At 48.8% G+C, this 16,265-nt stretch overlaps 2 protein-coding genes across 6 annotated transcripts in view; one reads left to right on the plus strand and one right to left on the minus strand.

Moving 5' to 3' along the window:
* Abr (ABR activator of RhoGEF and GTPase) overlaps positions 1-7,916 on the plus strand; it is a 190,832-nt gene extending 182,916 nt beyond the window's left edge. For all 5 annotated transcript variants that reach the window (XM_005327876.5, XM_021728141.3, XM_013359810.4 and 2 more), the window contains 5 exons: positions 68-207; positions 1,272-1,406; positions 2,261-2,366; positions 4,666-4,813; positions 5,432-7,916. In XM_005327876.5, the coding sequence (XP_005327933.3) occupies positions 68-207; positions 1,272-1,406; positions 2,261-2,366; positions 4,666-4,813; positions 5,432-5,521 (619 nt within the window). In that variant the 3' untranslated portion in view covers positions 5,522-7,916. The remainder of the gene's footprint in view (positions 1-67; positions 208-1,271; positions 1,407-2,260; positions 2,367-4,665; positions 4,814-5,431) is intronic.
* A 2,002-nt stretch (positions 7,917-9,918) lies between these two features.
* Timm22 (translocase of inner mitochondrial membrane 22) lies at positions 9,919-14,821 on the minus strand. The gene is made up of 4 exons (XM_005327879.5): positions 14,331-14,821; positions 12,935-13,131; positions 12,309-12,381; positions 9,919-10,446 (listed from the first exon to the last, which is right to left on the minus strand). Exons 1-4 carry the CDS (start codon positions 14,566-14,568, stop codon positions 10,370-10,372), a joined length of 585 nt encoding a protein of 194 aa, XP_005327936.2. The 5' UTR covers positions 14,569-14,821; the 3' UTR covers positions 9,919-10,369.
* Between the last annotated feature and the right edge of the window lie 1,444 nt (positions 14,822-16,265).

The raw sequence follows: 16,265 nt of genomic DNA on the forward strand, positions 1-16,265 counted from the left end.
CGGGTGGGACGGTGCAGTTGGCACTAGGAGGCTCCCTCCATCCTCCCTTTGTATCCTCTGCCCGCAGGCGGGAGCGCTCCAAGGTGCCCTACATCGTGCGGCAGTGTGTGGAAGAGGTGGAGAAGAGGGGCATCGAGGAGGTTGGCATCTACCGGATATCAGGAGTGGCCACGGACATCCAGGCACTGAAAGCTGTCTTTGATGCCAGTGAGTCTGGGTGGCCCAGCTGGTGCGGAGGGTAGGAAGGTTCACTAGACAGGAGGCCTTCTGCATGGAGGGATCTGGACCTGATGGCAGCCTTGGCCTGTGACATGCACACAGTACACCATGGCACAGCGCAGGTTGTCTCTGAGTCCTTGTGGCCAGCCTGCTTCTGCTTTTTCTCATGTAATCTGCATTTTCTCAGTCTCATATCCTCTGCTACAGATAAGAACATAGACAGATCTTGGAGAAGCCAAGTCACTTGCTCAGGGTTACTGGCCTGTAGGTTTCCTGCCTGGGTTTAAACTTAGAGTTTTGGACTCCAGACTCTGTTCCTGGCTTCTGTGCTTGTTGCCTAGTGCCTAGTGGGCTGCAGGGAGATCACAGAGCCATGGCCTGAGCTGGCCTCCCTCATGTCTCCAGGCCCTGGTGTCCTGTGGGGCAGTTCTGCCTCTGCATGAGCCCCTTGGTGGTATGGGTGGGGTTTGGCCCTCTGGTTTTCCTATTCAGCTGGGTCAGGCTACAGCTGCGTCACCATACCCAGTGGTCAAGAAGCCTAAACTGGACCAGCAGCCATGAGTCCAGGTGGAGAGGGGCCCATGGGGGAAGCCTGGGGCAGAAGACAGGATCCAGGTCAGGAACGTTCTGGCACATGGTTCCCCTGTACAACCTAGAAGCTGAGATTTTGTCAGAACATGATTTTAGGTGTGAAAAATGTGAAGTGCCTTCCACAGAAGAGATCAGTGGGGTGAGGGGGGGTAGATTCCAGTTGGGAAGGAGGCTGCCTGCTACATGGTATGATTGTGGTTCTAGGACTCTGGATGATAAGTTATTCTCCCTCCCCTCCTTTCCTGGGAAGCCATGGCAGACAGAACCCAGCCTGTCTCTCTGTCTCCCCCACCCCAGTCAACAGAGCTTGCTCACAGATCCTGTGGGTACTACCTATGTCCTACCTTTCTGGGGGAAGTCAGAGGCAGAGAAGTGGGTGGTGGTCTGCCTTGGGCAGTCCCTGTGGGGCTGGAGAGGGATGACTTGGAGGCCAGTCCCTAACCTTTCCCCCTCCCCTATAGATAACAAGGACATCCTGTTAATGCTGAGTGACATGGACATCAATGCTATTGCTGGCACCCTCAAGCTGTATTTCCGGGAACTGCCTGAGCCTCTCCTCACAGACCGACTTTACCCAGCCTTTATGGAAGGCATCGGTGAGGCTCCTGGGTCTTGAAGCTGGACTGGGCTGAGCCAGGCCTTCCTGACCAGTGAAGTAAAGAGCAAGGGGCTGTAGCCTCCCTTGCTCGTTGGCCTGTCCATTGCACCAGCTGGCTATATGGCTGCTGGGCCTGGTGCAGAGGCTGGGGCCTTTCTGGCCTGCCTCTCTTCCCTCACGTCCCCATGGGCAGCTCTCCATTTGTCCTCTTGGCACACTGACCTGCTTGCTTAGAACCAGAGATATCTAGGGAAGACTGCCCTGAGGTGAGCAGTCAGAAGCCAGCAACCTGGAGCCAAGGAGGAGGCTGGTGTGAGCCAGAAGGCACTGGGGACAGTTTGTGCTGTGCTTTCCAGGGCTGCTCTCTCCTCACCTCTGCTGAGGGCAGGGCTCTTGCCTCCACCTGCTTGGGCCAGATCCAGGCTTGGTGCATCCTTCCTGCTTTTCCTTCTCCTGGGGCAGGCAGGGTATTGGCCCCTGGGGGGTGAGGACCCCTGGGGGAGGGGTGGTTAACAGAACATCCCCACCCCTGGCAGAACTGCCACCATTGGCTTGAACCTAGCATATAGACTGGGAGTGGAGTGGCACTGGGGGCAAAGATCTGTGTAGGAGGGATGGAAGGGGACTGCTCTCACCAGCCTGCCTTCTGGCCTAGTCACTAGTCATGGGAGGGCCTCCTGGAGGAACCTGCTGCTAACAGACCACCCAGATGCCAGGCCTACCCTATGGGATCTGCTCCCCTGAACACCAGCAGCCTGGATTTACCCCGGCCTCACAGCCTGGTGGCCACAGGAGCTCTGGCCAGGGGTTCTCTAGGAACCAAGCCCTGCTCTAGCCCCTCTTTCCCCACAGCCCTGTCAGACCCTGCCGCCAAGGAGAACTGCATGATGCACCTACTCCGCTCCCTGCCTGACCCCAATCTCATCACCTTCCTCTTCCTGCTGGAACACTTGAAAAGGTAATGAGACCGGCCTACCAAGGGAAGGGCCAGAGACCCAGGGCAGCCCCACATGTCCCACTAGGGGACCCCACCTTCTCAGCATCTCCTAGTGGGTACTGGCTTCTATTAGGCCATGTGCGAGAGTTTGCTTTTCAACTTCCTGCACACACAGCTTGTTTTGGGAAATATGTGGGTCCTAACAAAGGCTTCAGGCACTGGCCATGAAGTGCTCAGAATGGTAAGACTAGAGCTGTGGGCTGTGGGCGAATTTTACAATTAATGGGCCCCAACCTGCCAATTAGTTTTAGCATTTTTTAAGTGAATATAAAGGGCAGCATCAGGGCACACTGCAGCAGGAAGTGTAAGTGCCATTTTGTTCAGTTACTATAGACGTGTGTATACTGGGTTGCATCATAAAATGTGTTTTTTTGAGTCGGTCGAGTTTGAAACCCACTGGTCTCCACTGATGCCTCATTTAATAGATAAGGAAAGCGATTCCCCAAGCCCACAGGGACTTGCTTAGGTTAGCTACAGATCTGTGCCTAGCACCTACATTTTTCTAAACTAAGTCCCTTCTCAACTTCCCTGGTTAGGGCAAACCAAGTTGGTGCTGCCTCAGGGTTCAGAATTAGAAGTTAGTCATAAAGTGTCCTTGAATCACTTGAATTACTTTTGAGCCCAGGATTAATTCAGGCATGGGTAAGGAAGAGATGTCACTAGGTGTCCCTTTTTTTGGTGGTGGTAGGGTAATGGGGCTTGAATTTAGGCATGCTAAACCACTGAGTCACATCTCCAGCCCTTCTAAATTTTTTTGTGTATTTGTTGTTAGAGCTTTATAGCCATACATAGTAGTTTAAAGTACTTTAGGTGTCCTTTAAATCAATTTGCCAGCCACGACCAGGGAGCCCTGAGAGGGCCTCTCTGTGGACCAGCACCCTCGCCCCCTGAGCTTTCCCATCCTCAGGCCCAGGCGCCTGTTGCAGTGCAGCCAGGCCAGGCTCTGGAGGGAGGGAGACCTGGATGTGCCTGGGGCTGGTGTCTTGTTTTTCCCATTATGAGACATTTTCCCTCTGGTTTGGCCAGAACCAAAACCTCAACCAATTCCCAAATAGTTTGACGAGTGTTGTGGGGAGGATGCACAGAGGAGGAGTAGGAGGGGAAAATTCATTAGGTTTTTTGCCCTGGGAATCGGGCACAGTCTGTTCCCACATCTGGGCCTCTGGCTCTGTGGGGGGGGGGGTTGGGGGTGTGCACGCGCGTGCGCACATGGAACACTGCCTGCTGCACAGTTGTCTGCTAGCATTGCAATGTTTGCCTGTTTCCAAAACAGCAGGCACATCTGTGGCTCCTGCCCAGAGGGTGGGAACTATATGGTGTCAGAGGGAGGCAGTGAGGGACATTGTCTGGGGTTGGTCTGTCTCAACCCCAGAAATACTTCCTAGAACAGTGGAGGCCCAGCACTTCTCGGTGTGTTTGGTGATATTAGGCTTTCTTGGACACCGGGCACAGATGGCAACTCCTGCTGGCATCCAAGGGAAGATCTACAGCATCTGGCCTATTATGCAAGAGAAGCAGGAAAGATCCAAAGGGAGGCAGCCCTGAGGTCCCTAGAGCAGCAGGGAGGAGGGCACTGGGCTCCTACTGGAGTTAGGGCTGCTTTTGCCCCAGCACAGCAGGAAGAACCTAGGTCTGATTACCAGCTAATTAGCTGCAGGCCCTCCCCACCTTGCCCCCTGCTCCTCCCACTGACTCTTCCTGCAGCCAGTCCCCACAGCTAGACTGTTGGATCACGGGTAAAGAGCAGAATGGTTGAGAGCATGGGTTCTTGGGCAGACTGCCCCGATTTAGATCCCAGCTGTCCGTACTGCTAGGTATGTGACTGTGGACAAGTCACTTAACCTTTCTATATTTCAGTTTCTTCATCTCTATAATGGGAATGACAATAATAATAGTACCCACCTCAAAGCACCACAGCAAGTATGTGCTATTGCAGGGGAAGTTCTTAGATCAGTAACATTTTCTCTAAGGCAGGGGAGTTGGAGTAGATGGCTGTGAGTCTTTCTGGCCCTGGCAGTTTACCATCAGGTCGGTGATGGCCTAGAAGCTGGGAATCTGTCACAGCAATATACGGAGACATAGCTGGGCACTGATCCTTTGGCTTAGTGCATTACCAACAGCAGGTCTCTACTCTAAAAAGAGGGAGGCAAGAGGTCCTCCAGGACTCCTTCCAGGAGTTCCTGGAGCTTAAGGCCAAGGGCCCTACATCTCCAAGTAGCCGCCGGGGAGTGAATTCTGTTCTCCCTGCTCTTCCTTTCAGGGTTGCTGAGAAGGAGCCCATTAACAAAATGTCGCTTCACAACCTGGCCACCGTGTTTGGCCCCACGTTACTGAGACCCTCAGAAGTGGAGAGCAAAGCACATCTCACATCGGCTGCAGACATCTGGTCCCATGATGTCATGGCACAGGTATCTCAGCACTGCCCAGGTGGAGGGGTAGCGAAAACAGCTAGGTTTCCACACCTCTCTCCTCCTGGGCAGCTGGCATCTGGTGTATAGGACGCCACCAGGTAGGCAGGGCTGTGGACAGTCCTGCCCTTCCCAGGCCAAAACATGTGAGGTAGACAAGGGCCCAGAGAATGTCTGTCCTAGGTGCTGCCTGCTTTCCTGAGAGGGCTTCAGTCTCAGAAAACAAGCCCAGGAATATAGGAGAATCCTGGGATTTCTATCAGGGGCAGGAGGCTTCCCTGAGACACAGACAAGATCAGGGCAGAGATGCCAAGCTGACCTCAGGCCCAGGTTTGACCTTATGACTGAGGTTGGGGAAATGGCTCTAGACTCCCCACCCTCTGTCCTGCAGCGCCCTCTAGTGCTATAATGGACTAACACACCTGGGCTTCAAAGGAAGGTGTGGCTTCTAGGAGGTGGCCAAAGCCATCCTTGGGAGGGCAGGGGACAACAGACTTGGCCCCCTCCGCCCCCCGCCCCCCCCTCCCCCGGCCCAGGGACCTTTTCTTCTCAACAGATCAGATGAGGAGGGCCAGGAAGACAAGGACTCCAACCTCAGTCTCTCCTGTCTCCCCACAGGTGCAGGTCCTCCTCTACTACCTGCAGCACCCCCCCATCTCCTTTGCAGAACTGAAGCGGAACACACTGTACTTTTCCACTGATGTGTAGCCTGAGGAGGGGTGGCTGTGGGGGGATGGCCAGAGCCGGCCCCTCCAGCCAGAGCCCAACACAGACTTGAAAGACTGCAATAGAAACTCCCCAGCCCAGCACTCCAGACTCCAAGGGAAGCCAACTTCCAAGAACTGGAATATGTGCATCTTTTGTGCCACCTTGTACAAAGCCAGCTGACCAGCCCCCAGCCTCACCGCCACACCCCGGCTCCTGCCCTCTGTACCTCTAGTTGTGTCTAATGCTCCGTGCTGTTTGGGAATTGTTTAATGTCTATCTGTCATGCAGAAAAGATAGTGACCGACCATGTGTGGGCACACAGCCTGCTTTATTCTTTCATTTCCCCCAAGCCTTTCTTTCCTCCTGAGTCCAGTCCAAGGGCTTTTATTTGGCACTGTGTAGCTGCCACCAGCTTCTCTTTTCTTGGCCCTGCTCCTAGACTGCAGCCTCCCCTCAGTGTCCTCCACCCTTGCCTCCGTCCCAGCCCGGCCGCATGCATGTGCAGCTTCAGTTTTTGCTCCAAACACCTGGAAAGTTCTGCAGAGGTCCTGGGCAGCAGTGGTGGCCTATCCAATGCACTGCCCTGGGCCTCTCCCCATCCTCCACTGTGGGAGCACACCTGCTTGCCTTGCTGCCTGTGCAAATGTTGGACAAGGAGACAGACTCACACTAATCCCATGCTTTAGCACAGAGCTGGAGGGCTGATTTCTGGGGTTTGTCCGCTCTGTCTCCTGCCTAGCAGTGAGGCGTCTTTGACTGTTTCTTCTACTGCTGAATTTTCAGTTTTTTCCCCCTGGAGTTCTATTTCCTTTGAGTGTAAAGACCCACAAGTGACCTGCTATCAAGAGAGCCAGAGGGTCAGGAAGGCATCCGGGGAGGTAGGAGAGTCCAGGCTGCTGAGGAAACAAGCCAGGTGGAACAGTCAGCACTGGCCTGAGTTGCGGGGAAGCTGCACTTGGTGTGAGTTACAGAGGCTTTCCTGATGGAGCCAGGCTTCCTGGAGGGCAACTTCTGTGGCTGGTGCAGGTGTCCAGAAGCATGCAGGCTCCATCTCGGAGGTTGCCTGACACCTCACATACCTCGTGGTACTTTTGCCTTAGATTTTACACTCTTCACAGCCGAGCACTGCCACGGGGCAGCCCCAACTGCCACGTGCGCTCCAGACCCTGGGAAAGGAAGGCACAATCCAGCAGTTGCCAGCCATCACGGTGCTGCCCCTGCCCCAGCTTCTAGATGCAGCTTTGTGGATGAACTCTGGAAACTCCCAGAAATTAGAGGATGAAGAATCACAGGCACCTGCCTCTCTTGGGACTGGGTTTTGCTGGGGGACCTCATTGTTGACGCAGGGGATCAAGAGGTGCCATTCCCAACTTTGAGACCCATTGCTCAGTACTGGAAAGGAGTAATATTTATTCCCAAAGTGCCAGCAAAAGGGGCTTGAACCTTTGCACAACTCCCTGGCTTTTCTATGTGCCAGAGCCCATTCTAGGCCCTTAGGATTAGGGAAAACAGCTCCCACTGCTCGTGCTCAGGGGTAAGTCTAAAGGGCTTGTTGGCCCTGAAGCATAAGTACTTGCTTGGAGAGAGGCAGGGGCCTTCCTGATCTACTTTGTACCTGTCGCCAGTGGAACAGTATACTCTGCACGCTGGAATAGGGAAATGCTGACCACTCAGCTGCCTGTTAGCAGCTTAGCAAGGAGCCCTGCTCCCTGGGGCAGGTGAAGGAAAAGATCCCACCATCTGACTATTCCTGAAGTCTCCGCTTGGCACTTGTTGGTATGTGGTATGGAAGATTCTTGCTTCCAGAAGATTGTCAATAACAAATTAGAGGCCCAGCTAGAGCTAATTACAGCCCAAATGGGTGTCTCCTGCCTCCCCAAAATGTTTGCTTTTCAGTGTCAGACAGCTACTGCAGCCCCCAGCTTGCTTAGGCAATATGAGAACAGGAAGGAAGGCTGGAAGAGCTGAGAAATGCAAAAGGCTTATAATATTTATAAATTCCACTGAGTGGGGAGGGTCGGGTGCCAGACATGGACTAAGCTGCACCGAGGAAATAAATACCTGGTGGGTTCTCCTGAGCCAGGGACTGCAGCCCAGAACCCCCAGTCACTGTACTTAGAAGGGCAGCCTGTGCCAACAGGACTTGAAAGGACAGGCTACAGGAGTCCCAGGCATGCCTGTCCTTGCTGGGCAATGGGTGAGGGCTGCCAGTTTTGCTGATAGAGAGGTAGGATGGGACCCTTCATTAATATTTGACTTTAATAAGTTGGTAAGGATATATTTTTTTGTCTCTGTTCTGTTTCAATTTATGTAGATTATTATAAATTGATGTAAACCATGTGAAAGGAAAATGTTAATAAAAAAAAATGCAAAGCCCCAACATTTGCACAAAACAGCCCTGTGGTGTGGATGTTTGTGTTCTCAGTAGTCCAGGAAAGACCACCAATCTAAATATTTAACACTTCCAGCTGCATCCAGATATGAATTTCTAGGAACCTGTTTACCTAGCTATCTGTCCTTGAACCTTCCTTTTGGGAGCCAGGACAGAGTGTGGGGGCAATAAACCAGTCCTCTCTTTGCTCGACACAAAGACCTCCCTTTGGACCAGGCTGCTGCAGTCCTCTACATGAGATACAAATGTCTAACCACTGACCTGGTCATCAATGTACCTCAGATGACCATTAGTTGTCCACTGGTTTTCAGTAATTTTTCTCTGCAATTTCCTTGGAAGTGGCATGTCTTTGGGTCAGTCTTTTGGTCTAATCTGCTTGTTGGAGAAGCTGTATCCCCCAGAGGGCCCACCCTCCTTTGGTTAATGTAAGCTCCCACCAGCTTATGCCCTTGGATACTGTGTTTATTCTGGAGATCAAGAACAGATGTCTCTGAAAATTGCTGTTTGGTTTATGAGCTCATACTGGCTCCCTAGTCATCTAAAACAGGAAGCTATTCATCTCCTCTCTTGATTGAATAGTCAGTGTGGACAAGGCTTGGCTTATTGAACTGATGGCTACTGACATCCTCCAGGCTCATCTTTGCCAAGTCAATTGGGAGGGCAGCATTTCTTGTACTCAATCCCATGCACAAGACTAGCTGGTAGAAGATCCCAGGCATCTGAGCATTTTGACAGGTACCGGTAGGACTGACTGCCCTTGCTTCAGAATAGTCCTAAGTTTGAAATATTTAGGGACAGTACAGGAAACACTCCTAAATTTGTTTTTTATTTTGTTTTGTTTTTGGTGCTGGGGATTGAACCCAGGGATTCCTAAATTTGTTCCCAGAGCTCTGAGGAATGCTCCCAATGGCCTAGTGATGATATAGCTTCATGCTTGTAAGAAGGGAGCAAGTATCATGTAGAATTCACCACAGAGAACAGGAGCCCTGTGTACTAGCTCACATTCATTGAAAGGAAACAGCTAAAGGAACAGCTAAAGGTGTCACCAGCTATCCTTTGACATGACACAAATACACACCGGGGATGCTTGGATGTTGAAGCTGAGACTCTGATTCTAGTTAAGGGTGGGTAGGATAGAAGACAGAAAATGAGAAAGAAAAAGGGGGAAAATGTGGAGGAGCTACTGTACAGGAGAAAGGCAGCCAGCACTATGTGGCCCCCACTGAGCCTACCTGCCTGTTCCTCCAGGAGGTAAAGCCCAAGAGTTCATCGGCTCTACTCCACCACTGCACCAGAGCAAAACAGCACAGCAGTGGAGGCCAACCACAAAAGACCACTTAAACGTGTGTGTGTGTGTGTGTGTGTGTGTGTGTGTGTGTGTGTGTGCGCGCGCGCCTCTACAGCACACAATGAGGCTGGGTTGCTACTGTCAGCAAAGACCATGAGGTCAAAATCAAAATATCCACTGATAGTGGAGAACAGGGGTGGCAGTGAGTAGCCCTTCTACCATGTCTGACCTTAGCCAGTAGCTGCTGTGACTGAGTCATCAGGATGACCACAGTAGGACTCTCCACATATGTCCTGGAGCTGGGCTTGCGCCTGAAACCAACGTGTGGTTCAGCAAACTGCAGGCATGCCTATCAGCCAGCCCTGGAGGGTTTCTGTGAAGAGGCCAGAGGGACTCACACAAGGAATTTCAGTGCGTCTTAGAAAGCAGCTAGACTAGGCTCCTGGAGAGAGGGCTGCTTTCTGGCCAAACTAATGATCCTGGTAGAGATGACACAGTCCACACAAACCCTGAAAATCTAACAGTCCTAGATTTTTCAGGAGGTTTGTCACACTTTCCCACTGGATTGTCACTCTTTGAACTGCCTGCCATCATTTTTGAGAACTGTGGAATTTGAAAATAAAAATAAACCAACCTTTAAACTGTAATATAAATATAAATATATATATATACTTTTAACAAGAATGGCAGAACACTAAACAAAACAAAATGACATAATTGGTTGGATGGCATGAATTTACTCTGCCCTGCCCTGGCATGCGAGATGGATGCTTGCATGGTGTTCCAAGGCAGAGGAGCTTCCTGGGTACATATGAACATACTGCCACCTCCGTGCTCATAACCCAGAGGGCAGGATGTGGTTAGGACTGAGCCTTTGTGGAGTTTAATTCCTAACAGTCAACACAATGTCTCCTGAAGGCTCCAAGGAGACAATCTGGCATAGCCATCCCTGAAAAGGCTGGCTGGAATCCAGGAGTGGCACAGAGTGTGGTTGCGTTGACTGCTAGAGACAGAGAGCAGGCAGGAGGCTCCCTCAAAACACCAACTATATGAAGGAAAACAAATGTCTTCAGCCCCTGAAGCAAGTGCCAAGTGGTACAGAAACTCTCCTCCGGAAAACCAGCTTTGATCCTGGGATGGCGTCCTCCTTCCCCACAGGCAATTACTCTCACCGTAGGTAATAATCAATTGCAGCAGAGAAAGCAGCAAAACCTCCACAACCAATGGTCCCAGCCTTTAAGCCAGCTGTAAAGCAAACAGAAGTAATATTACCTTACCTGTGGTAACAGATGCTGGGTCAGGATGCATTCACAAAAAGTTTGTATACCCACAGATGCAAAGAAACCAGCTTAAATATTCTCATTCAACCTACAGTGGCTCTATAAAACTTCAGTGAAGGGTTGGGGTTGTGGCTCAGCGGTAGAGCACTTGCCTAGTATGTATGAGGTGCTAGATTCGATTCTCAGCACCACATATAAATAAATAAAATAAAAAGGTCTATCAACAACTTAAAAAATATTTTTAAAATAAATAAAGGCATTGTGTCCATCTACAACTTATAAAAAAGAATTTAAAAAAACTTCAGTGAAGAAGCGTATAAGATGTACACCAGCCAGGCTAGGTGGCTCATGTTTATAATCCCAGCGGTTTAGGAGGCTGAAGCAGAAGGTCTAGAGTTCAAAGCCAGCCTCAGCAACTTAGTAAGGCCCTAAAGGATTTAGAAGACCTTGTCTCTCAATAAAATACAAAAAAAATTGTCTGGGAAATTGGCTTAGTGGTTAAGTGCCCCTGGGTTTAATCCCTGGTACCAAAAAAGATTTAAGTCTTTGTGTTTTATTTAACTTAACTTTTCTCATTCTAAAGAATTACTACTTCTAGTCTTATGGAAATAGCCCCTCACAGGCAGGAAACTGGTTAAAAGAACCAGTCCTTGGAATCAAATGAAAGCATATGGCCTTTTACCCTATCTGTTTATGGAATAAATTCCTGGGAAGGTGATCAAAGCAGTCCTGGAGGGAGTTGAGCTTCTCACAGAGGCCCTGACAAGCTAAGCAACAAAAAGACCAAAAGAAAAGTCACTCTATAAATTACATATGGCTATGTGAAGAGCAAACTCAGACTTTAATGACAGCAAATCATCCTGACTCTCAGAAGATGAGAGGCTTTTGCTCCAGATAAGTCAGGGTGTGAATGATGGAGAGTGGCCCAGCAATAGATACTGCTTCTAGGAAACTCAAGTCCCTGAGGTCTGCACCACACACTCAATGAGCATGCTAACAGAGAGAAATGGTGGGGATCAGTTTGTTCCTTTGTTGCTTACAGTTGATAATCTAACATTTCTAGAATGTTTATATTTAGCATTCAATGGGAAGAATTCTAAGAATCCTCAATTGCAGAACAACATTACCATTATGATTTAGATATAAAATTAAAACTGATAATTGGGACTGGGAAAATACCTCATTGGAAGAGTACACACTTAACTTAGCAAGGCTCTGGGTTTGTTCCCCAGAACTGCAAAACAAAACAAAACAAAAATACAACTGACAACTATCTAAAATTAGGAATAATGGGTAAACATTAAAAATGACTGGAGCTAAAAGTTCTACACATGTGGACAAATGGGTTTTCCAGGGCTGAGTGGACTTAGCTATGCTTCTGTACTATCCTGCAAACCAAAAAACTCCAACTTACCTATATGAGAAAGTTGCTGGATATACTTAATAAGGGGGCAGTTCTTTTTTCTAAGATAGACTGGATCAGTGGTTCTTAGTGAGGGTGATGTGCCCCCCAAGGGACTTTTGGCATCATTGATAAACACTTGTCATTGTCACAACTAAAGCGGTGCTGCTGCATCTTGCTAAACATCCTACAATGAACAGGATTGACCCCCCAGTCACAGCAAAGATTTATTGGTCCAAAGGCCAAGGATGAGAAACCCTGATAGAGATAATAGCAAGTTCCAAAACTGGGTTAACACAGAAGCAGTCAAGATCTATTTGTCAGAAGAATATCAAGTGTCCCTGGAACACTCATACTTGGAAATGTCAACATCAGCACATTGGCCAAGGCCACAAAGAAAAACCATTTGAGAGTTGTTTACTAACCTCTGAAACCAATGGCTCCTCCAGTGATGCAGCCACTGATGACACTGTTCTTCCAATCTGATCTGCCCCGGTACTGTGGGGGCAGAAGCGCAGATCAAGCCAGAGAAACAAGCCAGAAAATACACAGGACTTCCAGTTGGCTAATTTAGTTATTATCCAAAGAAAACCTAATCTTTTTAAAAAGTATAGTTTCTAAAATTTAAATGTATCCATAGATGCTTCCTGCAGGTGGCACTAGAGCACTGTAATCAAGTCCAGTATTTGAGAAGTAATCAAAAATTTTTTCAGGTTCTCCAAAATGTCTTTGTGGGGCGGGGGTGAGGGAAGGGGGCACTGGGGATCAAACCCAGGGGCACTCCAGCATTGGGCTAGACCCCTGGCCCTTTTTATGTTTTATTTTGAGACAGGGTCTCACTAAATTACCCAGGCTGGTCTTGAACTTGTGTTCCACCTGCCTCAGCCTCCAGGATAGCTGGGATTACATTACAAGCATGCACCACCATACCCAGGTCCAATAAATTAAAATGTTCAAAATCATTAACTGGGCTGGGGAATGTAACTCAGTGACAGATCACTTGTGAGATAGCTGCTGGTAAGGATTTCTCAGAAAGCAGAGAGACACTTACAGATTCTACCAGACACTCAGTACAGGAAAACATGGCACCCACAATGGCAAAATTTTTGGCATAGGATAATCCTCTCTGTCCCATGTCTTTGAGAACTTCTTTTGCAGTCGGTGTACGGTAAGGATCCTTAGGGTCAAAGCTTACGTTGGTATCAATGCCAGCAGTAAAAACTCCAAATGCACCTCCCAAGACAAATCCTAAAAACAGAGATGAAGATTTCTTGGGTATGTTTTCGGGGTTACTGTTTGGGATCAAAAAGATGACTTTTTCCATGGCCACTAGTGCACTAGTCACTAACACTCTCCACTTGACTCCATATTACACAATTCAAGATTTATCTTCTGTCTCCTTTAGCATTTTTGCCTCCTTTCATTTCCTAACATTGCTCATGATTCTGCCACTCTCAAGAAGTTAAGAAGTTTTCCCAAGACCACATAGCTACCAAACAGCTGATCCCCAAATGCTGTTCCTATGCAACCTTCCTGAGCTGCAGGACACTTCCATACAGATGTGTTTTCACCACCTCAGAATCAATGTAAGTTCAAAGAAATCATGGGCTCCTCCCCTCCCAGATTTCCTGCTATGGCTCTTTTTTTAAATACCTTTAATTATTTATTTTTATGTGGTGCTGAGCATGGAATCCAGTGCCTCACTCCTGCCCAGCTTATGGCTCGCTCTTTCAAGCGGTCCCAGCTCCAAAAAGATCTCTTTTCTTTCTAATATATTTCACTTTTTAAAATTTGCACTCGCCCACTACTCTTTTCTTAAATGTCTTTTGTTCCCAGTAAGATTCAAACTCTTCTGCAAATATGCAACCAACCTCTTTACCAGCACACAGGAGGAATGCTGTACATGTTCAAATACTCAGAAGGTCAATTTTTTTCTTAAAAAGCCACCTTCCCTTGGGCTGGGGTTGTGGCTCAGCGGTAGAGCGATCGCATTGCAAGTGCGAGAAATGGGTTCGATCCTCAGCACCACATAAAAATAAATAAGTGAAACAAAGGTATTGTGTCCAACTACAACTAAAAAATAAATACCTTAAAAAAAAAAAAAAGCCATCTTCCCTCCCTGCTCCCCGCGCACGCGGCAGCTCGTGACAGTCGGCACATGAGTTGCTTGGTAACTTGTTGAGTGATTAAATGAATGAACGAAGTGGAGCATTTTATAACCTGCAGGCCCTGCCCATAGTACTGATTCTCGGACTCAATTTCCACTGGCGAAAGCTAACCTCAGGGTCAGGCGAGGAAATACCCGAGTTCACTGAACCAGGAGGGGGTGCAGTCAGGGTCGAGGCGCACAGGTCGCTCGCCTCCTAGGCGTGTGGTCTTCTTGGCCGAGAACCCCAAGGCTCTCCGAGCCCTCAGCCTCCCGAGGGCCCCCACGAGCCTCGTCTCACCTCCCAAGCAGGCCAGCGCTGCCTTGAAGGCGCAGCTTTCCATCGCCCTCTCGATCATCTTCTGCTCCTCACTCTTGGCCGGACTCGGGATTCCGCCCAGGCTCCCAGGCTCCAGGAGCCGGGGCTGACGTTTGTCACCCACCAGGTATTGCAGAAGAAGGCTGTACTGCAGTGGGGCTTCAGCGGAACCCCGCGCCTCAGGAACTGAGCCCCCGGCCTTAGGGGCGGCCGCCGCCATGACCGTGGCTGCCTAAGAAACCCTCGTGTCGTTCTTTCCACAGCAGATTCCACAAACTTCCCGTCCGGCCCCTGAGAAGCCAGCCAGCGAAAAGAACAGCAGATTCGCCAAATGGATGAAGCTGTGGAAGCAAAGGTTGGCCTTTGCACCCCTGCGAGAGAGCTAGCATGTTTCCCAAAAGACTCTTTTTAACATTGAACCAAGCTTGTGCAGCTACCCCAACAGCACTGGAAAACAAAATCCAAGTTCACCAGAAAAGTGCCATCTTTGGGACTGCAGCGCGAAGCCTACTGGGATTTGTAGTTCTAATTTAAACATCCTACTATTTTTCCCACAAGGCCGCCGGGCTAGGAGCGGCTGCGCACCCAAGCGGCTGCAGTGCTCTGGAGAGTCGGCAGGGGACGCACGTGCCTTACCACTGTCTTTCCCGTCTGATAATTGAGGTATTCCTTTTTTATTTTCTTTTTTTCTTTCTTTTTTTTTTTTTTTTTTCTTTTTCTAGACGGGATCTTGCTCTATTGTTGCCCAGGCTGGTCCTGAACTCCTGAACTCAAGTGATCCTCTCCCCTCAGCTTCCCAAGTAGCTGGGACTACAGGCGTCCCACAGCATTTGGCTTAATTGGGATGTACTTGAAGGTGTTCAGAGATGCAAATGATGAAAGGTTTTTTTTTGTTTTTTGTTTTTTGGGGGTTTTTTTTTTTTGTTTGTTTGTTTGTTTTGTTCTGGGGATTGAGCTTAGGGGCGGGCGGTGTACTTAGGAGAGTTTAACCACTGGGACAAATTCCTAGTTTCTTATTTTGTTTTGTTTTTTGTTTTTCGAGACAAGGTCCTACTAAGTTGCTTAGAGCCTCACTGACTTGCTGAGACTGGCCTCAAAATTGCCAGCCTCCGGTGCTGCCGGGATTACAGGTGTACAACAGGGTCAAGCCATTGGTCGGTGTTTTGAGATAAATATGGAAGCATGGTATAAATGTATGCCATAAATGTTTTGTTTGATAATTAAGCCTCTGAGGAAAAAGAGGCTTCTGAAGAAAAAGAGACTAACAAATAAGTGAGGCTGGCCCAGCCTAAGGAAAACCAGGGACCCAGAGACAATGGCCGGAAGGAGAGAGTTCAACAGAGAATCAAGTGAAGCTGTGGCTGCTACACACTCCAGCCAGTTGCCAGTTGGACCATTAAAAAGCCAAGTTTATGTTAGGTTGAACCAATTCAAGTATTTACCAGCTTGCAAATTCATTAGCTAAAGGTAAACTGTGAGAAAGCACTGAACACAGCCCTGCCACCAAAAAAAATTCTGCAGTAGTTTTTAAGATCCCAAAATGATCTCTACATACAGAGATGTGTGTGTGTGTGTGTGTGTGTTTTCACAAACCCGTGTTGGACTCTCAGGCCTCTCACATGCTAGGTAAACACTCTACCACTAAACTACACCCCCAGCTCTAGACTAGCAACTTATTTGGATTTCTTGACTAAGAAACATGCGTGGAAACAGGGTGGGGAGCAATATGGGCAGAAATGTTTTGTTTTTTTTTTTTTTTAACTTTTTTTTTTTAATTGTAGTTAGACACAATACCTTTATTTATTTATTTTTTATGTGGTGCTGAGGATCGAACCCAGTGCCTCACATGTGCTAGGCAAGCGCTCTACCTCTGAGTCACAACCCCAGCCCAGATATGCTTCTTCTTCTTCTTTTTTT

Source organism: Ictidomys tridecemlineatus, chromosome 3 (genome assembly GCF_052094955.1).
Source record: "Ictidomys tridecemlineatus isolate mIctTri1 chromosome 3, mIctTri1.hap1, whole genome shotgun sequence".
Classification (NCBI taxonomy): Eukaryota; Metazoa; Chordata; class Mammalia; order Rodentia; family Sciuridae; genus Ictidomys; species Ictidomys tridecemlineatus.

Bases quoted from the DNA above. Each gene is read 5' to 3' on its own strand.
- Timm22 (XM_005327879.5), bottom strand. From the start codon at position 14,568: ATGGCGGCGGCCGCCCCTAAGGCCGGGGGCTCAGTTCCTGAGGCGCGG. The intron at 13,132-14,330 runs GTGAGACGAGGC...CTCTGTTTTTAG, and splicing joins AGCGCTGGCCTGCTTGGGAG to GATTTGTCTTGGGAGGTGCA. The intron at 10,447-12,308 runs GTTAGTAAACAA...TTTGCTTTACAG, and splicing joins AGGAGCCATTGGTTTCAGAG to CTGGCTTAAAGGCTGGGACC.